This window comes from Rhineura floridana, chromosome 7 (genome assembly GCF_030035675.1).
Source record: "Rhineura floridana isolate rRhiFlo1 chromosome 7, rRhiFlo1.hap2, whole genome shotgun sequence".
Lineage (NCBI taxonomy): Eukaryota > Metazoa > Chordata > Lepidosauria > Squamata > Rhineuridae > Rhineura > Rhineura floridana.
The window spans coordinates 44,820,122-44,846,704 of NC_084486.1; the positions used below are offsets into that span (position 1 = coordinate 44,820,122).

Below are 26,583 nucleotides of genomic sequence, written 5' to 3' on the forward strand. Positions count from 1 at the left end.
CCTTCATTCTGAAGCTAACTATATCTACAGAAGTAGTTTCAATGGGACAACAACTAATGTGCAACAAAGTGAAATAGTTCCATTCTACTTGTTTTGTTCAAGAAGTCACTGTGCCTTCTATGTTCTGTTGAGTCCCAGGTGGAGGGGATTCAACAAGTAAAATGTTAGCTGATAGTAAGTTGCAACCATTATTAGAAGATGATAATCTATTTTTACATCTTTTGAAGAAAGGGGAGAAATCACATTCATCATTATACTGTGATGTGAGGTTAGTAATTGAAATATCAGGATAGTAATTAGGAGTGAGAAATTGCACATGTTCTCTAGAGTTTTCTGTGAATTCTTTTAGCACCACCTGCACCAAAACATTTTTTTAAATTCAAGGCTGTTCAATAGCTTTTGGAGGGTATTTGATGAGGGAACTGTTGGACGGGAAACAAAGGAAAACTAGAGTATGTTCATGAATGGCATAAACATATCTCTGGTACACAGTTACAGTTTACAACAGAGTAACTGAAACAAGTGAAGTCCAAGCTCATACTTTCTCATGATATAAAGATACATTGGTAGAATTCACTTGAGGTAGGAAAATTGACAAAGAAGCAGCCAGGCCACCAGAGCACCATGGCATGAGACAAATGCTTAAGACAGGAACATTGCAGAGAAGCTAATGAATTATCTCCATCTGTCCACACAAAAGGGGATGGTGAAGGACCATCAGTTGAAAATTAATTTTTATTAACACAGGGCTGCTTTTTTTTGGCTGATGCACAGCATAGTAAGACTGCCAAAAAAAACACCACAAGAGCCTGCCTGTTTATTATTATTTTTTACATTATCAGTTGGCAACCCAGGGTTAATGTAGCATGTTGTGCAAGATAAAATGACACAAGAACATGGAATCCTAAGGAACAGTTTTTTAAAAAACGATTTTTCTAGCCCTTATAATGGAGAACCTTTTATTCATACTTAGAGAGCAGAGGGATGCTAGTTAGTTTTACCTTTCACTGCGATTTGCTTTGGAGAATCTCCCCTTCTCTTTGAGGAGTTATCTCGTGTATTTTTTGACTTGCAAGCACTGGAGGATGGCCTTGGCTCCTCAGCAAGGAATGGGTGAGGCCGATTGGGCCGGTGGCCCTGAGATTTTTGAGGAGACGGGGTAATTTGCGCGCGACTATTTTAACTGCGATTTCCTTCCGAGGCAATAGGTGGCGCAGCAGCTCTTGCGACAGCTCCAATCGTTACTTGTGCTTCCCGTTAAATACATGCCAAGCTTTAATGGCAGCAGGGAGTGTAGGGTGGCTGAATATGGCTCGCGCTGTATTGCGGCCACCTGGGGGCCACCGCGTGCTGAGCCACTCTGTCCACTTCCCTGTATCCGTCCCGTTTCTTTTGAAGAATATTTGCTCTTGCACACCTCCCCTCCCCGCTTCTCAATCTGCTCTAGCTGTAGCCAATCGCTCTCTAGGACGGCTTTGCTGTCAGTTTTTGAGCAGCGAGAGACATTAGTAACTGGGCACACAAAGCCGCGAAAGGCAGCCCTTCCCTTTTGAAGTTTACAAGTGTGTACACGACTGAGAACACTTTTTTTAAAAAAAAGATCTTGTACCGCGCAGGAGGCTAAGGATTAGACACGCTTTAGGAAACCAAGGTTCACCTTTGCGCATCAAGGGCTACATAGCTCAACCATTTCGCCTGCCCCTTTCTATCTAACCATTCAAATCCCAATCTGTAATTTTACCAACTTTTTAAAAAATCTGCAGACGTTGTCAAGCGATAATGTTTATCTCCATACCGATACAAACTTGCATCTGATTTCTACAAAGTTAACTGCTGTAAGTCACACAGAAGCAGGCCAGGCCCCTTTATTCTCGGTCAGTTGGCAATCATATCTGCAAATGGCCCGAGATTTCAGGACTCAAAGGTTCAGTGACAAAATTATAATGGCCAGTATGTACATCTTCAGTTCCTCTACTTAACATACAAAGCCCGGCCTGACCGCTAAAAACTCCCACCGCTGCAGCGGGTAGCGGTGGTTAGGGAGACGAAGAAGCGGGAAGTTCCCCCCCCACGTGACCCCATAGGGAATTAGCCCGTCATTGCGATGAGGCAATTGCCTTTATGGTATCCTTCCGCCACACAGTACGTGTATGCGTGCGTGCACTCGCCCCCCCCTTTTTTTGATCGCTGGTCTTGGCTAGATCCTTCCCTACGAGAAGAAACAGCCGCCTCTCGTTAGGCGCTATGAAGGAGCCGGGGGTGGGGGGCTGATGGTTGGGCGCGCAGCAAGTCGGCTGGAACTAAGGAGGCGGTGATGTGGCGGTGCAGGACTATTTTTTTTGTACGCAGCGGCGGAAGGAGCTAGTGAGAGGTAGAGGCCCGACTCCCTCCCCTTCTCTTTCTCCCTCTTTCGGTGTCGTGCTCTCTTCTCCCCTATCCCCTCCCTGCTTCCCTTCCCTCGTTCACCGTCTTCCCTCCCTCTCGGAAGCTGCAGCCATGATGGCAGTTTGAAGCTCAAGCGGTTGGCGCTGGGGCTCGGAGCCACAGCCCAACGGGGAACGATCGAACGAACTAACGGAGTGACGCTCGTGAAGAAGGAGGGGGGCTGGCTGTGAGGAGACGGGAGCGCGCGGGTGCGCCGGATGACTTGAGGGAACAGCGTCGACAGAGAAAAAGAGAGAGGGAAATGACACGGGGCAGCCTTCAGCCCCGCGCGCCCCTCAGGACCTGAGCTTGCACTCGGCTCTTCTTTTCCTTCTGCCTCGCGGGCGGGTGGAGTGCGCCTTCCCTTCAGGCCCAGACGCCTCCCCCCCCTTCATTTTCCTCAGAGGTGTGAGCTAAAGAACCCAGTTAGCCGAGTCAAACTTTCAAGCCGGACGCCTTTCACGGAACCTAAATCTGCCCGCCCGGCCGGCCCCCCCTTCGCGCGGGGTGCGGAGCTCGGCAGGGCGGGGGGAAGAAAGCAGGGGGCCAAAAGCCCCACCGCGGCCGCGGACCTGCTGTCACCGTTTGTGCTGGAGCGCCGCCGTTCGAGCGAGAGAGAAAGAGAGCGTCTCGAAGGCGGCGGCGGCGGCGGCGGTTCCTCTTTCTCGTCAACTAGCAGCAGCTCCAAGGAGACTCAGGGCCCCATTTCGCCGCCGCCGCCGCCGCGCTCAAGGTATTGCCTGGAGGAGCTGAGGGGAGCCGCGCCAGTGGCGGGAGCTGCAGTAGCAGCAGGAGGACCTTCCTTGCCGCCGCTTTCTGGGCAGGCCCCTTCTGTCGCTGCGAGGCCTTCGCCCGAATTGCCGCCGCAGCGATCAGTGGCAGGCCCTGTCCACGGTGCCGTCCTCTCAGCGCCAAAAGACGGAGCAGCATCGTTTTCCAGCAGCCGCCTAGGCAGTAGTCGCCGCGGTCGCCCTCATCATCATCATCATCATCATCATCGGCGGCGGGGAGAGGTGGGGGAACAGCCTCCTCCGCCAAGGCTTAAAGCCATCTGCGCCCTGCAGCCGCCGCCGTGCCTGTCCGCGCTGTTTCTGAGCGGCTCCCGGCTCCCAGACATGACCGCCATCATCAAAGAGATCGTCAGCAGGAACAAAAGGCGATACCAGGAGGATGGCTTCGATTTAGACCTGACCTGTATCCCAGATCTTGTGCAGGCCTAGCCTGAACGGGCCGAGGAAGTCTTTTTTTCTGGGGGAAGTGGAATCCTTATGTCTTTTCTATGCGCGTCCCCCCCCCCCCGGAGATCTGCGCCGGTTTTCTTTTTCTTATCTTGCCCCTTTCTCCCGTTAGGTACTATATTAGAAAAGCTGCTGTGATTTCTGTCTTCTCTCCCCCCCTCCCCCCATCGATTTGCAGCTGCGAGAATCTGGCAGGCTTAGGCCTAGGCTTGGCGCTAAAAGGTAGAGATGAAATTCAAGTGGAAATCGGTAGTGTATATATACTGCTGTTGCATCAGAATCCTGCAGCGATTGTCTAGTATGTTCCTTTTAGTATCTTTTGTATAATATGATCTGGTGTTGTGATACCTTTGATTGCAGACTTGGTTATTAAGACTTTATCACTTAAAGTGACAAAGATCTGGATAGTCTACAATACCTTTTGTCTTCTAGAAAATGCTTCTTACTGTGGTATAGAAAATGCACACTGTGGGTCAATTTACATAGTGTTCACTTCCTGGCAGGAGATTGGCCATAGATATTGTTTTTGTATTTTATGCTACCTAGAAGTAAAAATAGAGCTCAGTAGTTGGTCTGAAATGATGATAATATGTAGATTAATGTGTATATGCAAAAAAAATAGTGATTGCAAATAATAGTGGTCGTTTGGAATGAAATTGTGTGGCCGCCTTTAACATGCATTTAATGTGGGATGTTATATCCTACCTAAATAAAGTATCTAATGAGATTCAGACAGCTTTTTAAAAAGCCTTTACCCCTTAACATTCTTCTATTAAAAAAAGTGGTGGTGTGGCTGATGTACGTATAGACATTGGTGCTTTGTCTCAGTTGATGGTAGCATCATTTTAAATATATAGGAATGAGAAGACAGTTCCTCTACATAACAGTCCTAATCACGCACATACTACATTGATAATATGAACCCAAAGCAGTTAGAACTGGGAAGTTGATCCTTAACAACTTGTATCGAGTCATTGGTGTTGCAGTTGTAAATGCTCATATTTTTAGTATAATTAAAATTATAGCAAAGATTCTTTTAGGTTTTTCATCTTCCTCAAAAGAAATAGATTGTTAACGTGAAGTGATGCTGCTTTAAATTGTAGCCTAGAAACATTGACTGAAACTGTGGACCTTTTTCAATATAGCAGCATTAGGCTAGTAGCTCTTCAGGTAAAATAATGTGTTTCTTTAGTATTCATTGCAGGCGGGGACAGGTGTTATGGTTGTAAAATAATAGGAATCTGTACATGAAGTGTTGAGAGGCTCTGTGGTCTTCCTCTAGATATCCGGAGTTGCAGTCTCAAGTGTTCAGAACTGCTTACCAAACCGTTTTATCACATCTGTTTAACCCTTTGGTGGCTTCTCTCATCTTGAAAGCTAGGCACTCTTAACTGGAAAAAAAAATCTTACAGAACCTTACTAATTTAAGCAACAAAACATTTATCAGCTTAAATGACTTTTTATTGCAGTACATATTTGCAGTACAATGCATATTTCCACAAAAGTACAACTGTGTTCGTTGGGGCTTATTCCCAAGTAAATATGCATAGGCTTATGCTGCTAAGATTATAGTGAGAAATTCACTGTGAATTAAAGTGATAATTCTTTCACTGATTATTTGAAATATATGAATGCTAGAGGTGTTTTTGATGATTGAGCAAGAAAATTCAAGGTTATTCAAGCAAGAATAACTATGGCTATTCTGATAATCATTTTTAAAAAGAACACTTGTCATTTAAAAATAAACTACTTTGTCCCTATTTGTTTTAATTTTCTATTGGAAATCGGCTGTTTTGATTTACAGTTGGACAGAGTGTGTGAAGCTGTAGCACAGAGAATTTGAAGGTTAAATACTGTATATGATATTGGAAAAGTAAAGTATAACCACTATATTGTAGAATCTTCCAGCCATTTGATAAGTTGAAATCACACATCACAAGGTTAGGCCACGCACAGGCAGAAGTTAAGATTAGGATCTAACAGTAGATCTCTAGATGATTACAGTAGATCAAGGATTTCTGACTTCCATTTGTTTAACAATAAGAACAACAAAGTGACACCCCCGTCAAAAATATTAACTGATGAAATTAGCAAAGTTTAAGGGAACCAGAAACGGATTTTTGTATGAAAGGACTGCAAGTTCAGTTTTAGCACTCAGAACTAATCTTTCAGCAATTGTTCAGAGGCAGCCTGTTCCTTAATTCTAAATGTATGTCTTTTGCGTCTGGCTCCAATTGGTGGATCTTGGGGTTCTAGTAAAAACAAAAGTAGATTCTGCAAGCCTGGCATCTGCCCACCCCTTTGTTAGGCTGTAGTCCTAACAGCATTTATTTGAGATTGAGGCTGCAAACATAGTTTGCTTCCAAGGAAATACATATAAGATTATGTTGCATGTCCAATTGAGATGGACTTCTGAGAGAACATCCCTATAGTAGACCATCAAAATTAGTACAAACCATTTATTCAGCAAATGGATTTTAGATTAAATCATATGTGGATATAAACTATTAAGGTGGGAGGCATAGAAATACTGTACAAAGAACTTATTTTCATGTATTGCTTGTAGTGTATATGACTATTTCAAAATTACGGTTATGGAACTTATTACCTAAGGATTGTAGCTGTGCTGTGGCATGGGTGTTTCTTCCTCAAATGTAGCCTGGAAGTATTTCACTTCTATTTGGAGAAAACTACTTCTTACTTCATGAGACAAGAAATTATATGCTCTGGTTGTTACTAAATTTATTACCTGCCCTTCACCAGCAAGTCCCATTGAACATAATCAAGCAAAAGTTAGTTGCAGCTAATTGCAATCTTGTTCCTACTTAGGTAAACCGTATTAAACTTGGAGAGGCTTTACTTCTGGATAACCATACTTAGAATTTAATTATAAATCCTGTTCCATTGCTTTCTGTGGAATAGTGCAATCAACTATGCTACCTCAGGAGTAAGTCCTGTTGAATGCAGTGAGGCTTACTCACAGGTAAGTGGTTTATGACTCTAGACTTCTAACCCCATTTACTTAGTAAATGCCATTGAATATAGGACTTACTTCTGAGTAAACATAGTTCAGATTGCACTGTAATTTGGAATTTATGTAAATTTATTTACCTAACTGACTGCAAATGGGCAGACTAGGAAGCTTTGATTTCATAGGCATAACTTCACATATTATTGTAAGCTCTGTTTCCATAGTATATATCAGTATGACCTTTCTTTCTAGAGGAGGGGACATTTTTCAAAGTCATACTTGCTACTAGGGATGGGCAAATTTGTCAAATTCAGTTTCTTTCAGTTGTCCCTTTTCCATTCTAAAGCTCAGTTCTCCACATTTCCAGATGTTTTAAAGAAGTACTCATGAATATTCAGCAGCATTTTAAGTGTGAATTTATCTCAATATACACATTTTTGCAAACAATCTTCCCTAATATAATGCATTTTATGTTACGTTTATGCATTTATGTGCACTCTTGATCCCAGTATATGCATTTTTGTAGGCATTACTTGGCTGAAGAACTGCATTGCAAAATTCGGAGAAGTATGAATTTCAAAGTAGGGCTGCATTTTGGCTCTTGTATTACTTTGGAAAGTGTGAACTGAATCAAAATTCTCTCCTATCCCTACTTGCTGCTCAAACATCCAATTAACAGAAAAATCATTCATATTTTCTTGGGAGTAAGTCCCACTGTGTTCAGTAGTTTGTGTTCATAAGTGTTTTTAGGATTGCAGCCTAATATAGGCAGAATTTCTAATCTGCGAGAATTGCATAGTTTTTTAATATAACTGAAAACTATGCTGTAGTCAATAGTATGTAAATGACAGCATAAGTGGATACTTGCTTCAGATGCAAGTAGTGGAAAGATTATCTTAATTTTCTTAAAACTTATTTTAAAAAGGTGCAATTATGCTACATTACTAATTTAGATGTCATTAAAATAGGTAGTTAATCAAGTCTCTTTTTGTGTGTGCTTATTATATCATAGTTTTGGTATAATTAGTGGTAAATTTAACTGATTCCTGTTGTAGTCCAATTCCATTAAGTTTTACTAAGTACATCAAGTTTCCCCTTCTACTAAATTTACTTGCCTTTTGTTGTATTAAGTTGTGGCTAGATGTGCAGATTTGAAACTAAACATGAAGTTAATTGTTAACTGTGTACATAAGTAACACTTGTTAAGTTTCAACACTTGGCCTTTTTTAGTCAGTAATTGTTGCAGCACAACCATATGATCTGTGTTTTAGTAAAAATATTGCTTTGAAGTGGTAAATAATCTGTACATTAACTGGCACTGAAATTGGGATTGGAATGTCCCTTAAAATAATTATTTATTTGTGAGTGTGTATTTTATGACCATATGAAGCTATCTTATATAGCATTAGACTGTTGATCTTTCTAACTTAGTATTGCCTATTCAGACTGGCAGTACATCTCCATGACCCCAGGCAGGTCTTTCTTAGCCTTGCTGTTGAAGATACTTTTTGAACTTGCAGCCTTTATGGATGCAAAACATTTGTTTATATCTTGATGTTTGTATACCTTTATAAGTTTATTTCATATGTATGGGTTTTGGAGTCTGACTGTTCCCCTATTGGGAGATGGACCAATTAGAGGCATTATTTTAGAAGTAGGATTTACATTCTGCATTTTTATGGCAGTTTTTAAATCTTAGATTCCAAATTTCATTACAGGTACACATTTAATACATATAGTTATGATACATAATTCACAAGTCAAGCTGTGCACTCATAAGCATCTTCAGTAAATGTTTCTCAAATAGCTTGGGAAATGATACTTTCCATCCTTTTTGGTGTATAAGGAATGTATTCCCAGTTTCCACTAACTATAAAAGTTTGGCATCTACAGTTAATTTCCTTCAATTCTGACACAAAGCAACAGTTTAATAAAAATGATGCAAATAACAAAAAAGTATAAATAATATGGTTTTCAAATATTGCGTAATAGTGTTTTGAAAGCGAGTCTTTGACAGGATTTCCCTATGCCCAAATTCCAGAAAGCACAAGGATTCACTATATTAGTAACGCCCCTTATTCACACAAGTGTTTCAGAGGCAGAAAATGTGTAGAAATTCATCGCATACCCTGTTTTCCCTGCACTGAGGTGAGGTAAATGCAACTCAAACTACATGATTGTAGTAGAGTGCACATTGTCAGCTGTATTGTATACAACAGAAATACAAAAAAGGCTCAGTAATAACCTTAGTTCATCTTTACTTTATTCAGTAAATATAATATAGGCATCTGGGCACTCTGTTTCCTTACCAGGGCCTCTTTCTGCCTCTGGGAGTGCTAAGTGGCATACTGGGAGTTCCCTTCATTTCATCTCAAAAAGTAGAGATCTTCAAAAAGTAGTTAAGCTCTTCTTCATCGTTTGCTTTCTTTTACTTTGCTCTTCTCTGATCATGCAGTCGTGATAGCCCCATTTTGAGTGGTTGCCACATTCTAAGGTCTTTCTAGCTCTCTTAGAGGGCTTTTTGTTTTTTTAGAGCTTTCTTCTTCAGCCTGCAAAACAGATTCTGCTTCTTCTGGTTTAGCTTCCTTTCTCCTGAATCATGGGTGGCATGGGATTAAAATAAAAGTGGCAACATTGCTGTGCAGCCATTGACTGCATGTGGGAGCCTTTGGACCATGTTTTGCCTGCTGATTCAACCAGATTGGATGGTTTTGTTTTTAATGTTACACAATTTATAATTAACCAGGTAACTGTTTTGGAAAGTTCATGAAATAATTACTCATGGTTTGCCAATTTTAATTATCTTCATTAAATAGTTAAAATATTAAGTTCAGTGATAAATAGAAGAGATCAACCCATTAACATTGGTACTGTGGATTTAGGCTGAACCAACCTAAAAAATAATTGCTGTATAAAAGTGGATCTGGAAATGACCTGCCTGTTTCTCATAAAGGTATATTAAGGCATCTCTTTGTTCAGATGTGCATTTGTAACTTGGACTGGCTAAGTAGGAATGTATGTTTTTGTGTAAACTTGACCGCATTGATCTTGAAACCCCTTATTATGTCACTATGGTTGCCCATTGCCTAACTTCCATAATATTCTTACACATTTTTTCATTTCATTTTTATTCCTCCCTCCAAGAATCTTATATGGTGTACATTTTATCCTTACAACTGTGAGGTAGGTTAGACTGAGAGAAAGGGAATTGCCCAAGGTTACCCAATGAGTTCCATGAGTGAGATCTGGAGCCAGGTCTTTGGGTCAGATACCCTATCTACTAGTTACACCACAGTGGCTGATTGTAATACAGCTGTTCTGATAGATAGGGTAACTACAGTCTATGACAGATATGGAAGGCTGGCAAGTGGGATTGAAGGGAAGCGATATGTGGAAGGCCTTCCCTCTAGATGCTGTCTTCCATATATGCATCAATATATTCTCATGACAGGCATTTTGTTCATATAAACATACACAAGGTTGCAGCACAGAATATAGAATATTCCCATTCAGGTTGCCATCCAGCTATGCTTTTTGACAGGATTTCATTCTATCCATTCTCCCTCCTGGATCCCCCCTTCCCCCCGTCTGCCAGGACTCTGTAGCAACTGAGCATGATAGGTTCTCATTGTGCTGATTTTGGGGTTCATCCCCTTTACGGCTTTTGGTAATTTGTTGGTATTTCTGAAAACCTTGGGGTTCCCCCAAGTTTGCTGCTACATCTGTTTTGAGTGTGGATAGTACTGTTGTTGCTAAACAGGGATCTTTACTTGGAGAACTGAGTTCATTCTGTGTGTGTATATAAGAGAGAGTCTTGAAAGCAATATGTGTCATCCTTCACCTTCAGCTGCTCTGATGTGAATGTGTGTGATATAGTACCTTTGATTTGACTATTTCAAACGTGTGATATATATAAATGATACCAGTTCCGTTTTCATCCAGGAACGAGGTATATTGATAAAGGCAGAAATTCTGTGGTACTAAAATAAATGGGCTGCAGTCGGGGAAGAATTGTGGATAGAACATTCCCGTTCCTCCAGGAGTCAGAAGGGTAAGGCATGTCATCACCCACTGGAATTTTTAAGCTGTACCCTTCCTCTCAGAAAAGATGCATTATTTTCATGAAGTTGGGCAATATGTACAATGCATGTTCATCTTGGCAGCAAAGAAAATGGAAAGAATCCTATTGTAAAGCTGGTATTTATTTGAATTTTCCACTAATCCCTGAAAATTGCTGAATGGCTTTCCTATGGGCTTTATAACTCTGGTCAGTGCAAAACAACCCCAATTTCTCTAAGTCATTGGTTCCCAAACTTTCCCCCCGTTAATCACTTGAAAACTGTGGAGTCTTGGGAAACCACTTAATTATTTTTCTGCCCTTTCCCTCCCAAACTCAGTCACAATTTCATCTTTTATCTCCCTCAACCTCATCATGCAGATGATCTCATGCACATTTACTCAGAAGTAAGCCCCACCAAGATCAATGGTAGATATGCATAGGATTGCAGCCTTTGTTGCATTTTGCTACTAATAAAAAGCAGTGGGATTCAATTTTTAAAGGTATTTCTGTGCTATTTGAACGAAATTACTTGGTGTGCAATAAATGCAGTCATCGCATGCCACATATTAGTGTGTGTAAAAGCTGTTACCCCATTTTTTAATGATTCTAATCCTCTTGGATCTTTAGGAACTTGTTGGTGTTCATATTAGCCATGATATCCAATTTCACATAATATTGGCATTGTATTCTTCTGCCATAGAAAAACTATGGGGGACTACCCCCTGGGCAGACTGTTGATGGGTAGACCCAGAATACATCTTACACTGTGGTTCTGCTATGAAGCAATTTAAGTTAGTTCCTGAAAGTTTTCAAAAGTTGGACTAATATAGTGTGATTGTTAATGCCAGGGGAAAACTTGTATGTGCTTTGGATTGAAAAATGTTATGTTATGGTACAGATCTCTAAAATAATGATAAAATCTTTTAATGCAGAAATGTTTCCTTGTAGCAGTGCATATGTTACGTAAAGATGACTGTGAAAAAATATGCAAAATGAATAATGAGAGAAAATAGTTCTCTGGTTTGGCTTAAGATAGTATTTTTCCTAGCATGCTCATGCATGTGCGTATGTATAAGTAAGTTATCAGTGGCTGATAATATATTACTGCTTATTTGGTAAATGTTCTAATGACACACTTCAGTAGCTTTAAGAAGACTTGGTTGAAAATTCAGATAAATGCCATCTTTACAATAAGATTCCCTGACTACTGTGCTGGCTTTAACAGGCCATTTATGTGTTGCCCAACTTCATGAAAATGGTGAGTCCTTTGTGGTTCTTGAAATATAGTCCCTAGTAAACTTCAAATTTTCCAGTTGTTCAAGGGGTAGTAGTATTAAAACACATATAATGGTGTGATGTTATTCATGTGATGTATGCATAGCACTTTGCAGCTGAGAGTGATTTGCAAAGCAATTGATGCCCATTCTAATTAATTTTTTTAGGAGTATGAGTTTACACACATGCAGTAATATTATGGAATTTGATCTGTAAGTTTTTTAAGAACTCAAATTGAAATCTATAAATGCAGACTTGATTATATGTCTCAATAAACATGGTGAGGTTTACTGCCCAGTAAGCATGCCATAGGATAGTACGATTAGTCAATGGTTCCCAACTGTTGCTGTGATTTTAAATTAAAATATAATGTATAGAGCCCATGCCCTTCTACTTGCCTTTACGACTTAACTTGGAAAATATTATTGCTATTAGAGTAAAGTAATAAATACTAGTTGCTGGAGGATAAAAAGCAGGGGAAGGCTGTTATTGACATGGCCTGCTTACATGCTTTCTGAAAGTGTCTGGGTCACTATTACAAACAGGATGCTAGACTAGATGGATCTTTGTTCTTATCCAGGAAAGCTGCTCTTATCAGTCTATTTCATTTATTAACATTGTTCTTGAGTTCTGGTGCCCAGAATCGAACATAAGATATTCATCAGAGCTGAATAGAATGGTATGATTCTTTTGGATCTTGCAGACCATATTGCTCTTAACGTGGTCTATAAGGACATTGGCCTTTTCTGCCACTACATCATATAGACATTAAATATATTCATCATAAGCCAAAGTTTTCTTTAGCAGTACAGCTGTTTAGCTAGGTAACTTTTCTCTCCCTCTTATCCCCCACCCACAATATTTTATGTATCTGTGTCTATATGGTTCTTTGTTTTCAATTTGCAACATGTTTACTTTTTGTTTTATCATATAGTTATGCACCTGACTCTCCATAGAAACAACTAATACATTAGCATAATCTAGTCTATTAAAGTGTTTGCAATCCCTCTGTCTTGGGTCACTCATGATATATTGCTTTTCCTTCATCTGTATCATTGATGAAGATATTGAAAGGAGCACCACCAGCGCAATGCTTGATGTCTATTTCCAATTTGATATTGATTTGTTTTGTTAGATTCTTTGTGTTGCTTTTCAACCAATTTGCTATAGCTTCAATCCATTTTGCTATAGTTTTCTTGTTTGTTCCCACACCTCCTAATAACATTTCTTATAAGGTTGTCATGAAGATATGGATCAGAAGCCTTGGCATAGCCAAGATTGATGAACGGGGATTTCTCTTCCTAATCCAGTCATTTTACTAAAAAAGTGAAACTAGCTTGGATCAGTACAATTTATTACAAATCATGCTGACTGCTAGTGACTCATATTCTTCTAGGCTCTTGCAGACTATTTGTTTAAAACATAGAAGCCAAACTATTTTTTCTGGTTAAAAAGAAAAAAGAAGCATTACATTTTTGTTCTTTGGTCTTTGGGGACCATTCCATTTTCCATGAGTTCATGGACATAATTGTTAGTGGTTCTGAGAGACCAACTAATTCCCATGGGATCCTTTGGTGAAAATCATCAGGCCCTGCTGACTTGAATGTACATACATTGTCCAAGATTTCTTTGATTTCCTCCTTGGTTATCATAACCTGTGACCTTTCTCCATTCTTGATTTTTCTCTCTCTCTATTGCTAGATGTTTTTAAACATTTTATTCTTTTGTAAATAGTTTTACTTATATCATTAAATAACTTGCTTAATTCATAGTGATCTAGCTTTTTTTTAACCATTTATTCCTAGGTACTTTTGTAGCGCTATCCAGAAATGTGCTGTCAGTAGATAGGTTCTTACTTTGGTAATTTGCATTCTATTAAAGAAGAAAAACTAGGGTTGTGTATTTTTTTTATAACTCAATTTGGTGGGGAGGTTGGATGAAGTAAGCAGTTCATATCAAATTATGAGATATTAAGGAGGATAGGATTTTCAATTAAATTAGTAGATACACAGATGCTACAGTTTGGTGCTAGAGAGGACTAATCTTCAACAGGATATCTTGAGGGAGAAAAAGCTGTTCCTGGGCATGATCCCAGATCAATATTCTCTGAGGTTCAGTGCTCACCATAGCACACTGATAATCAAACCTATGATTTGTTTTCTCTGAAGAAAGTCCCATTAAGTTGAGTGGGACCTATTCCCAAGTAGGTATCCGTAGGCTGGTAGTCACATTGTGTTTCCTGCAGATTCTGTGCTGTACTGTGTAGCTTTAACATAAGAGCCTTGTTCTGTTGTCTTTGGCTTGGGACGCCTTCAGCTAGATCTGTTAAATGCAGAGAGATGGAGTACGCACTCTTCTAAAGTATCAGGTATTCTTGTACCCAAAAGTATGCAATGGCTGAGGCCTCTTTCAAAGAGGTCACTGCAGGGTTGACAAGTGCTGGAGAAAAAAAATAAGATGTGTGAGTAAGGGTGTGTACACATGACTTCTTCCTGGAGATTAATACTGACATATTTAAACTGGTCAGTTAAACAGTTGTTCCTGAAATATGAGTTTGTTTTCTGATGTCATGTTTCCTTCCTGCTCTCCCATTACCATCACTTTGTGCTAAAATGTTAATAAAGATGGATGCTGGACATAAGGTAGTAGAATAGTAAAATTGAACTTGCTGCCAATAATCAGCCATAAGTCTTCAAACGTAGTTTGCTTCCACTTCCAAAAAGAACTTTCAAACACTTTATAGCTGTCCTGACACAGCATCTAAAAAAATGTTAACACATACACTGGTTATGAAGTGGTATCTCTTTAGTCTTTCCTTTTTCAGGAGTGTCAGGTTTTTCCCCAATTTGAATCTTTTAAAAATTGATAGTTTATTCATAAATTGCAGATGAGTTTACATCTCTATGCAATGGAATATTTGGTAGTTGCTGAGGCTTTTATAGTTTAGATTTCTTATTGCAAAAACAAGTTTCTGATGGAAAAGTACAACTTTAGAAGGTTGGAGTTATTACTGGAAACCATTTGTATTGTAGTTCTTTTTGTCCCGCTTTCATTTTGTACTATGTAATGGATTCAGCGATACTAATTTTTATTATTTAAAATCACCATAGTGTAGCAGCTACTCAAGCATTCAAGGTGCAACTAGACTGGATGGCAACACGACCTAACTTGGATCATGCAGGTTCCCTATAAAGTGGGGGGGGGAGAGGACAAAAGTAAACAGAACCACAGTGTCAATGAGAATTGAATCCTGCTGCCGCCTGTGGTTTTCTGTCCATACTTGCATTCCCCATCAGGGGAAAAACAGCTGGGCAGCTCTCGTGAGTGAAAAAAAATGGAAAATTCCTCCTTGTCCATGTTGCACTTTTCTACTCACTCCTCTTCCCCCCCCCCCCACAGTTACTTCACAGGGAATCTGCAGTGGCTTGATTTCTGGGACACAGGGTTTCTGCCGTGATGTCTGGTTTGCTCCTTAGTCTATGTAAACATCTTAAGCAGCTTTGCAAATAGTTATACAAGGAATGTTTGCCCACCCTAACCCTGTATACTTTATGCTCCTTCATCCTTTCCCTTCCTGCCTCTACTATTCTGTCCCCACCATAAACAACATCTTGTTGCTGTGACATTTCAGCAGGAACTTAAAGCCAGGTTGACTAGTGCCGTGGGCTTCAATATCAAACTCTATACATTGCTAGGGAACCCAGATTCATAAGTCTTTTCTGACTTGTGGTTGAAAGAAACTGGTACCAGAACGCAAGGCAGAACTAACAGGTACCAGAGGACTGTGCTGCTTGTTTTCTGCCTAGGTGAAACAGTATAGCAGTGTGTCATCACAGTGCTACACTAGGTTTGCATGCATGTGCTCTCTATTTCAGCCATATCAGTCAATTGATCCTTAAAGATGGAAAAGGTGGAGAAATACAGCAATTGGCTATGGCACCTGGCTCCTAAAATAGTGTTTCAGAAATAGCAGTAGTAGTGGACATCTAGTAAAATTCTTTCATTGATCTTTCTCTTAGTACCCATCAGTATTTACAGTTGTCAGAGCTGTATTTTGAGTATAGTTGTAAAAAGCCTATTTTTGTGTTCTAGCCTACAGAAGTGTTTGCATTGCACTTTCATAGGTATACTTATTGGCCAGTACAATGCTGCTGTTAATCTTGTTTTTGAAATTTTTTTTGAAAAGTGTGATTATATAGTAATAATCTTTAAGATTTAATAGATTTCAGTGTTGTGTTTATTTCCTTTTAGTATAAGTGTTGATGTAAAGGTAATTTTACAGACTATTAGGATAAAAATATAAGATACATGCTTCTTTATTATAGTACGTATTGAAAATCTAATATTAATGTGAGGCTTGCATTTGTTTAGTGAACTTACACTATCAATTCCTGGATGAGATGGCAATAGAAAGTTCCTCTAGGAGGACCTGTAGAAAGTTATCAAAAGGTTTACTTAATATGAATGTAGGCTGTATATAATTAGTGAGGTTTGGCATTATGTAATTAAGCCTGGCTTGACTCTTGGCCTCATTGACTTTCTCCACCCTCTTTTTATGTATTATAGGTATGTGTATAATGTACTTGAATACTATTCTTTGGGTGGTTAACAGTAACATAGTAAAAAAAAAAATATAACAAAAGATTAGCTCTTTCCTGGTTAGGAGGGCAAGTGCAAATCAATTTTTGCTGGTTTGGATTAAATGGAACTTTCTGGCTTGCCTCAAATAAAAAAAGAAGGGAGGGAATCTCCCATGGTTGAGAGGAGGGCAGCAAGGCTAAGGCCCAGGCATGCTAATGCCGGAGTATAGTCTAGCACAGTGGTTCCCAAACATTTTCTCCCAAGGACCACTTGAAAATTGTTGAGGGTCCTAGTGGACCACTGAATGATTTTTCTGCCTATTGTAGCAATTTTAATGTGCTGAGCTAGAAGCTGTACGATTTTTAATTATATTTTATTGCTTCTATTATTTCTTATATATTTTTATTGTACTACAATTTGAATTTCATGGAATTCAGATTGTAAGTGCTCTTTGTAGACATGCCACGGACCACCTGAATGAAGCTCAGGTCCACGGACCACAGTTTGGGAACCCCTGGTTTAGCGTTTTATTTGAACTATCCCTGTACTGAAATCATGTAAATTTCTTTAATGAAATTAAGGTTTAATTTTCTTTTCTGTGAGATCTTGAGGAAGTGTGAAAATCGGCAAAAGCAAGATCTAAAACCATATGACGTATAGAATGGTAGCGTTTATTCTTTTTCTGAAAACCTTGGATTAGCCTTGCAAACTCCAAACAGATAAAAAGCAAATAAAAACCAGAAAATTCTGCACTTTCCTTGAAATGCAGCTCATCATCTGTATCAGTCAAGCACACTTCCTGAATTTCTGTGTTTTTAAAAAAAGTTTGGAAAAATTGACTTCTGAGGTCAAGGGGTGTGTATGTACATCTTTGGTTTGTTCATCTAAAACTGTGTGTGTGTGTGTGTGTGTGTGTGTGTTCTACATGTATTATTGTAGCAGATTATGAATATTTAGTACTGTCAACCAAACAGCATGGATGTTTACTCTTGTCACTTGTATAAGCACGTTTTGATCTGTAATTACCTGTTTTGATTTCGTGCAGCCACGCAGGAGATAGGTTTTTTGCTTTTGTTGGACAAACTTGTGGTTAGTCTTAACTGTGGTTTTGGGAAACAAGCCGTGGTGCATGATCCTGGCTTGTTTTCCTACCACAGTTAACTCTCACCACAGTTCTCGGTTTGGATGAAATGAGTTACTGCAGTCAGTTAAAAAGGGATGGCATCCGGAAGGAGTATTTTTTTTTTTTATCTTACAATATTTATATCCCACATTTTCTTCAAGGGGCTCCACATGTCTTACACCATTCTCTCCCTCTCCATGTTATTCTTGCAACAACCCTGTGAGCTAGGTTAGGCTGAGAGAAAGTGACTGGCTCAAGGCCGCTCCGTGAGTTTCATGGCTGAGTGAAGTTTTGAGTAATTGTCTCCCAAGTCCAAGACACTAAGCACTACACCATACTGGCTCTCTACTGTTAAATTTGTGGATTCCTTTGTCTTGCTTTATAACTTCATGATTACCAAAGTTGGCTATTAAACAGTAAGTTCTGGAAGTAATAGTTGGTATATGTTGAGCAAACCCATTTTTCTTCAGAAGATGGAAATAAAGTGTTTAGTTTTGTAGGTAGTTAATATATGAACAAATATTCATAACGTTTGAGAGTTCAGCCATTGTAGAGCATAACTACAAAAAATAGGAGTATGAACTGAATGCACAATCCTGGCGAAAGACAGGGTGATGTCTTTTGGAGTGTGTGTGATCCAGTTCCCTGTACTGGCAAGCTACAGAGCTTCATGCATGCAAAAGAACTGAGGGATAGCTTTCATGCTACCAGGATCTACATTCAACCCCCCCCATGTTATGTGTGTGTACTTGGAGCCATGTTATTTGTGGTACAGCAACAGGAGATGTTCTAAATCACTTAGCAGCTCATGCAGCCACCCCATCTTGACACTGAGAGCATGTCTAACCAGCCCAAATGCACAGGCTGTTCCTGCTTGCACCCTGCAAATGATCTGACTGAAACAAGATTGCAGCTTTGGTTTGGAGGTTAGTCTTGATGAAGGGAAGGATACTGGAGGTGGGGGGTTTCTACCTCTTCAGTCATGTTATTCTTGTAAGGTTGTGTCTTGGCAGCTAGGAAAGAAGAGTAGAGAGCAGGCTAGTCAAGCTCAGTGGTCAACTGCATAAATCACTAGATTCGTGATGGCTGTGATGATAATGGGAGCTACTATATGGTTATGAAACTTTTTCTTGGCCCCAAGCTCAAGGGTAGACTGACTATTATTGTGAGTTCTATGACCTATAATGTTGTTGCAATACTGCTTGACCTTTAAAAACAGTAGGCATTAATATCTTTGCATTAAAAAGAAGCAAAGCTTCCTCTGATTTCAAGTAATTCTTAAGACTGTTTTACATGCAGGCAACCCAAGGCCCTCAGAGGCCTTCCCTGTGTCTTACTATGGATTGCCCAATCACTCCCTCTCCCCCTCAGTCACACACCTCTTAGCTTGCCAAACAGCTGTTTCACTGGCTGAGGGGAACACAATTTGCATGGAGAGGAAAATGTTTGGTGGATTGAGGGGAGTATGATTGTTAGTGCCATCACAGCTGTTTAGTACTGGGAAGAGCTGAGGAGTGTATGGATCTGCACAGTTCTCCGTTGTACCTGTTCAGAGGGGAAGGGGGGAATCTCAGTGGGATTTCCATGCACCAAAAAGGGAAAGGTTCAAACCCCCGCTGTCCGAGCAAATGGGAGGTGTGTGTGTGTGAGAGAGGGAGACAGACAGACAGACAGACACTGCTGGGGGGGATTGTGTGAGAAAAGGGGGGAATGTGTATATTTATGTATATGCACATATGTGACCCATAGAATCATAGAGTTGGAAGGGGTCTTGTAGGCCATCAAGTCCAACCCCCTGCTCACAGCAAGAAATCCACAGCTAGAGCATCTCCCGCAGATAGCTGTCCAGCCTCTGCTTGAAGACATCCAGTGAAGGGGATCCCACCACCTCCCTAGGCAGTCGGTTCCATTGCCAAACTGCCCTTACTGTCAAGAAGTTCTTTCTAATGTCCAATCTGAATCTACGCTCCTGCAACTTAAAGCTATTAGACCTAGTCCTACCCTCTGGGGCAGCAGAGAACAAATCTGTACCCTCCTCTATGTGACAGCCCTTCAGGTACTTAAAGAGTGCAATCATGTCACCCCTCAGCCTTCTCTTCACCAGACTGAACATGCCAAGTTCCTTCAACCTTTCCTCATAAGACTTGTTCTCCATACCGGCTATCATCCTTGTCGCCCTCCTCTGAACCCGCTCCAACTTGTCTATATCTTTCTTAAAATGAGGCGCCCAGAACTGAACGCAGTATTCCAGATGCCTGACTAATGCAGAATATAGTGGGACTATTACTTCCCTCGACCTGGAAACGATAGCTCTGTTTATGCAGCCCAAAACCGCGTTTGCCTTTTTTGCTGCAGCATCACACTGCTGGGACATGTTCAACTTGCGATCCACTACAATTCCAAGGTCCTTCTCACACGCACTACTGCTAAGCCGGGTATTTCCCATCCTGTGCCCGTGCATTTTGTTTTTGTGGCCTAAATGCAGAATCTTGCATTTGTCTTTATTGAATTTCATTTTATTAATTTCAGCCCAATTTTCTAGTCTATCCAGGTCCCTTTGGATTTTATTCCTTTCTTCCATTGTGTTAGCTATCCCTCCCAGTTTCGTATCATCCGCAAACTTCATAAGGCTTCCCTCCACCCCATCATCTAAGTCATTGATAAAAATGTTGAAGAGTATCAGCCCCAGGAGAGAACCCTGTGGCACTCCACTCGAGACCTCCTTCCAGTCCGAAGCAGAGCCACTGACGACCACTCTTTGAGTATGGTTTTCCAACCAGTTGTGAATCCACCTGACAGTATTTCCATGTAGTCCGCATTTGACCAGTTTGCTAATCAAAAGGTCGTGGGGGACTTTGTCAAACGCTTTGCTGAAATCTAGATAGATGACATGTGACCCACTGCCACATGCAGCCCTTGCAGATTACCTTATATGCTAGAGCAGTGGCTCCCAAACATTTTCCGCCATAGACCCCTTGGAAATTTCTGAGAGTCTTGTCAGACTACTTAAATGATTTTTCTGTGGCTTCTAGCAGTGTGCTGTGCTAGATGTTGTATGATTTTTATATGTTTATTGCTTCCGTTCTTGTATATTGTATTTTATTGTATTAAAATGTGGATTCCATAGTATTCAAAATGTAATACAATAAAATACAATATAAGAAATAAAAGAAACAATAAAAATCAATATGAATATTTAATGTAATGGATGCGCCACCTCCCATCTTCAATCACAAATCCACAGTCACGCTGTAGACCACAGGTTGGGAACCCCTGTGCTAGAGGCAAACGTTATTTAATATATATATAATAGTGTGTTGGAAAGTCTTTTTCCATTTGAATTTGGATCATATTCCTCCAGACAGAAGAATAAAATAGTTCTCTGAGAAGGTGGCAGAATATGACTAATAAATTAATATTGCACTTTTCAGTGAAGTCTCTGTTGTGTAGAATAAGATAGCAAATGTCCATATTGGGCAATGGACATGAAGGACTAGTGTGTGGTGTTGCAGTTGCAATGTTACAATTGATAGTGCTACCTACAGTTTTCAAGATTTTTGTGGTATTCTCACATGCAATATACAACCAAGGTTGGCACCTCATTTTGTAAAGGGGCTCTTTTCAGAAAAGAGCAGGGAAGGGTGTCCACACCAGTGAGGCTTACCAGCAAATGTTGTTACAGTTCATGCCACACCATCCATCTTCTGGTAATGGGTTGGGAAAGGGAAGTTGTTGTTGTCCAGGAATTATAAGTTGCTAACTTTGCTGAATGAACTTGAGGGTGGGTGTATATGAAGATATGCTTAGGAATGCATTAGTCCTGTGCTGTATTATTCACATGTACATTGTATACTGGGAATGATTTATGTCCAAGCCCCCTTCAAGTAGATCAAGGATAGTCAACATCATGCCATCCAATTTTGTTGGACTACAACTCCCCTCAGTCCCAAGTGGCCTAGCCAGTGGTCGGGGTGATGAGGAAGTGTAGTTCATTAACATCTGGAGAGCACCACATTGGTGATCTCTGAAATATGTTAAACATTTATACTTGCAGAATTTTTCTCTTGCATGATGCAGCGGAGTTGGTAAGGGAGGTAGACTTTACTGAATTGGATTCTTCCTCTATGTATGGATCTTTATAGTTCCCACAGTTAGATGCTTACCTCCCCCCCTCCCCCCCCCAGAACGAGTAAAGTTAGTTTTGATTCTATGGAAGATACTTTCAGTGTTAATGTAGTCTTTTATAAGTATTCAGAAAGTTTGAAAAGCAGTACATCTGATTATGACCTTGTAATGTGTGGTTCCCTTGTTGGATCAAAAATCATACAGAGGTCAAATATGGATGCCATCTTTTACCTGTTTTATTATGACTGTGTTCACTTATAATGGTAAGACAGCATTTCTGCCTTACTGCAAACAAGCAATGTGCTGTTCTTGCTATCTGTTCACTGCTAGTAAACTTCTCATCTGGTGTGCATGCGATAAACATACCAGGAAGCCTTGGCTTCCCATTGGGTCTGAACCATGGATTGTTGTTTGTTTTTCCTTAACAAGCCATGATTGCTACTAATTAATACATGGTGTAGGTATAGGATTCTGTTACTTGAATTATGTTACCTTTACAAGCTGAATGCGCAGTTCTCTAGGCCTCTACCAACCCTTGGGACTCTTCTTAGGTCACGCTCCTTGCCACGCCATGCTCCTCACCATCCCTACTCCACACCCTCTTTGAGTGCTTTTGTCTGGCTGGAATATGTCCTTGAACTCTGATAATTCCTGATAATGCCTTTTGCTTGCCTTAAGAGAGAACCTTCCTGCGTGCTTGAAATGTAGCGTACTATACAAAGATAAAAGTTATATCCATTGCTTCTCCTGTTTTTCCCTCTGGCCCTGCCTTCCACTGGAATGTGGCCCACAGAAGGTTGTCTATGATGGAATGCAGCTCTCAGGCTGCAAAGGTTCCCCACCTCTGACTTAATTAAATGATAGGCCATTTTTAGGAAATCACAGCTTAATTGATATATTGATTTTCATTTACATATAATACTAGAACTTTCTGTTTCTATAGAAAATGTCTGAGCAATTGTTTTTAAATCCAATCTTTGTAATTATGTACTTAAAATATTTAACACTGTGCACTATTTCACAATGTTATTTTCTAAATATTTTCCTTCACTTGAATATTCAGATATTTATCCAAATATAATTGCAATGGGTTTTCCTGCAGAGCGACTTGAAGGAGTATACAGAAACAATATTGACGATGTTGTAAGGTAAGAATTTGTATGTCTGTCCATCTTGTAGTAAGCTCGAAATGTCATCTGGAAGTAAATGTATAACATATGAGATTCCTTGGGTACAGAATGTGAAGGCCCTGTTTGGTATGTTCCCTTCCAAAGTTTCCCCATAGTGAGATTATAGCTTATTTTATACAAATGACAACTTAAAATGGTGATCGACCTGTTACAACGCAGTGCTTTTTTTGTTTGTTTGTTTGCTACCATATGTAAAATGAAAGCAAATGTTAGGGTTTTTTTTGTTTTATGAACATTAACAGCAGTGTTACTTTTTCACATGGCAGTATTTTATCATTATGTTGTATCTAGTGAGTGCATTCATGATTGTTGTGTTTTTCTTTCAGTGTACTTCTGCAGTTCGGTATCAGTACCTCTGAATTCAAGCTTTGTGCGCTTAATGTCTGCCTTACAATGTGGATATTAAGTGACAGGTTTGGTTGCTGATTCTTTAAATGTTTAAAAATACTCAACTCTTGGGTTCTAATTATTCTTTTTTTATGTGAAGTTTGAGTAGTAAGTGTGACAAAAACAAACCCACATCACTTTCCCCTCCCTTTCTCTCTAATACTTTTCTTTCCATGCCAACCCATAGGTAACAGCTCATACACACTACTTATTTGGGGCTGAAAAGAAAGGAAAGGGATGGCAGCACAGGTTTTATTATTAATTATTCCTAATGTTTTAATATGGACTTGTTGCATTTTTGTAATTGTTTTGTAAAAATCATAAGTAGCGTATTCTCACCCCCTCATTTCCCCCATAAATCACTTTTAGAGTGACTAACAATTTATTTTAGCATTTTATTTTAAAAGCTGCAGTAGAACAACTCTTCAGAGTGGTATGTATTGTGAATCTGAGGATCTAAAAGTGTCTTGCTTTAGTGCTGACAAGTGAAACATCTAAATTTGGGGAGGATAACATTAATTACTTTAAAATAATATATTTGTTAAAATTCACATTTAACCCGCCCCCCCCCGGTAGATACTATGTTTCTCTTATAACTAGATTAATATTATATCTGGATATAAGAATGTAAACCCCACTATTAATCTGTAAACTGAATCAATGCTTCTACCCAGTAAATTGAGTTAAACAAGAATTTACTATGTCAATGAAGAACCGATCTGATAGTTTCTCAAATATATGACTGTTTATACTCTACCTCCCACATAGGCATTTCATTTTCACCTGATAAAAATATAACACTCCAGTCTGCTCATTAACTAACAAACCTTGCTTTGACCTATTGTAGGATCACAGAAGCTACACCTCATGAATTTCCCTCTTCATTTCATCTATTAAAGGTGCAGGAGCTTCAACTAACCAACCACTTATCAGTCATGAGCATTTTATTTTTGTTTCCAAGGCAGTGTGAGTCAGAAATGAGCAACACTGAAAAGGAGAGATGAAATTGTTCAGTGTGCATATTCTTGTATTCTCATACTTAGCCTGTAATTCTGTACACACCTGCCTGTGAGTAAGCCCCATTGAACTCAGTGGGACTTCCTTCTGAATAGATTCGTATAGAATTGTGCTATTTATGAGTTTCACAAACTGTCATGGATACTGGTTGTATGAAAGATCCTATATGGAAATATTTTAAAGAGATTCCCTTTGCAGGTAAATAAGGCAAAATGTATACAGTGGCCCAGTTTTCACCTCCCTGCTTCCCCTGTGCTGCCAACCAAAGAATCCAGAGTCTGGCTTATTGTGATGGCCAAACCTGGGCTTGTGGTTTGTTTGGCTTGTTTCTCTGGGTGCCTGAGGGCACCATGGGAGCTTTTGAGCAGTGTGTATAAGCATGCTACTCATTCATATTAAACCATAGTTTAATGTGACGTGTGAACTGACTAGTGCCGCACAGAGATGTAAGCCTGGTGGTAAGAATGAAACAGTTTTAATTATTATATTTATATTTATATTCATATGCCACATTTCCTCCAAAGAGCTCAAGGTGGTAGACACTCCTCTCCATTTTATCCTCACAACAGCCCTGTGATGTAGGTTAGGCTGAGAGAAAGTGTCTGCCTCAAGGTCACTCAATGATTTGAATTCTGTTCTGCCAGTCAGATCTGCACCATTTCTTAAGAAATGCATGAAGTATCAGTGGGAAATTTGATTTACATCAGTGACTTAAATTGCCTTTTTTCTTACTGATTTAAATCAATATGTTTTATCCAAAACATGTAGTATAATAGTTCCAATTCATAACTGGTTCTTTAAATGGTCTTCTAAACTCCCTTTATGCATCCTCAATACTCTTTGTCTAGGCCTCTGGAGGTGTGCTGTTCAGAGCGGGATTCATGAGGCTGAGACGCAGGTGCAATTAAATCTTGTTTTATTAAAGTAATGGATACATCAAAAGCAGTGCGCTTCATAGAAACTTCTAAGCTAGCTCACTAGAATTCCCTAACTGCACTCTAGACATGCTCTGCAATATATGAAGAAAGTTGACTCAGCAGCTGAAACCAGAGAGCTGCAGTCTTAAGTAGGGAAAGTTTTAGATCGTAATCTCTGACTTCTTCGCAAGTCCTGCTTCTGTCCCGTCCGTTTCTCGCGGCGTCGAGAGCGGGGTGACGGGGCGCGCGCTTCCAACTGCTCATCTGAAAGAACAGTCTCCTTAGCAACCGGCTCGAGGTCATGGGGCAGTGACATGCTTGAAACATCCTGAGAGCCGCTTGGTAAAGGGGGAGTCAGCGCGCACTCTGAAACATCTGCCAACGGCTCATCCGACCTGTCTGGGGGTGGCACGCTCTCCTCTTCGGAGACCGCACCATCCGTGGGAACTGGCCCGGACTCAACCTCACTCCCCCTCCCAAGGTCTTGCTGAGACTCAACAACTCCTGGGTCTTCTGCACCTTCTGACAGCTGGGAAACCTGAAACTCCCCCTTCCTGGCCCTCGTGGGGGAGCGGAGGCTCATCAGGAGGGGATTGAGTTATTCTGCCAGATGTTAAATTATTTTATTGTTTGCCGTTTATCTTTTAAAAACTTTTAGCTGATGTTTTATATTTTGTGGGTGAGATCTAAAGTTGAGCCAGTGGCTGCAACTGTACTTCCCTTTCTCTCATCCACCCTGTGCCTTTCCATTATGCTCTGGAGGGTCTTCCAAATTTCTGGAACAGCTTTTGGGCCACTTAGTGGGCTGCAAGAGGGAAGTTCCATGAACAGAAGTCTGTTGTGCAAGCAGGAAACCACTACTGGGTATCATGCTGAAGTTAGTGATTTTATTATTAGTTTTATGTGAAACCTGCCCTGGGATTGCTTGATAAAGGATGGGCTTATAAATCAAATAACTATAAAGTAACCTGGAAAATCCATATTCTTTCCAGGGTTGAGCTATCATTAACTTGCTAAAACTGCTAACAAGTTGTTTAGTACGATGAATAAATGCATAACTCTAAAAATCTGGGAAGTCTGTCCTACTCTCTTGGTTCTCCTTCCTAGTTATTGTAGTGCTCATTTCTGGGGTAGAATGAGTACCACAGTGTTATTTGTTGTGCCTTCAGAGACTAAGAAGCAGCTGTGATAGTGCCACAGGACTCCTTTCACTCTTGGAAAGTTGCAGCAGCCATAAAGCATCAGAGGAAGTAATAGCTTTTCTCCTTGTGTCTG

General features: G+C 40.1%; 1 protein-coding gene across 1 annotated transcript in view; it reads left to right on the forward strand.

Moving 5' to 3' along the window:
- The first annotated feature begins 2,690 nt into the window (after window positions 1–2,690).
- The window catches only part of PTEN (phosphatase and tensin homolog), a 71,276-nt gene continuing 47,383 nt past the window's right edge, over window positions 2,691–26,583 (forward strand). Inside the window, exons 1-2 of the mRNA XM_061635393.1 lie at window positions 2,691–3,618; window positions 22,861–22,945. Of these exons, the coding sequence (XP_061491377.1) occupies window positions 3,540–3,618; window positions 22,861–22,945 (164 nt within the window). The 5' untranslated portion in view covers window positions 2,691–3,539. The remainder of the gene's footprint in view (window positions 3,619–22,860; window positions 22,946–26,583) is intronic.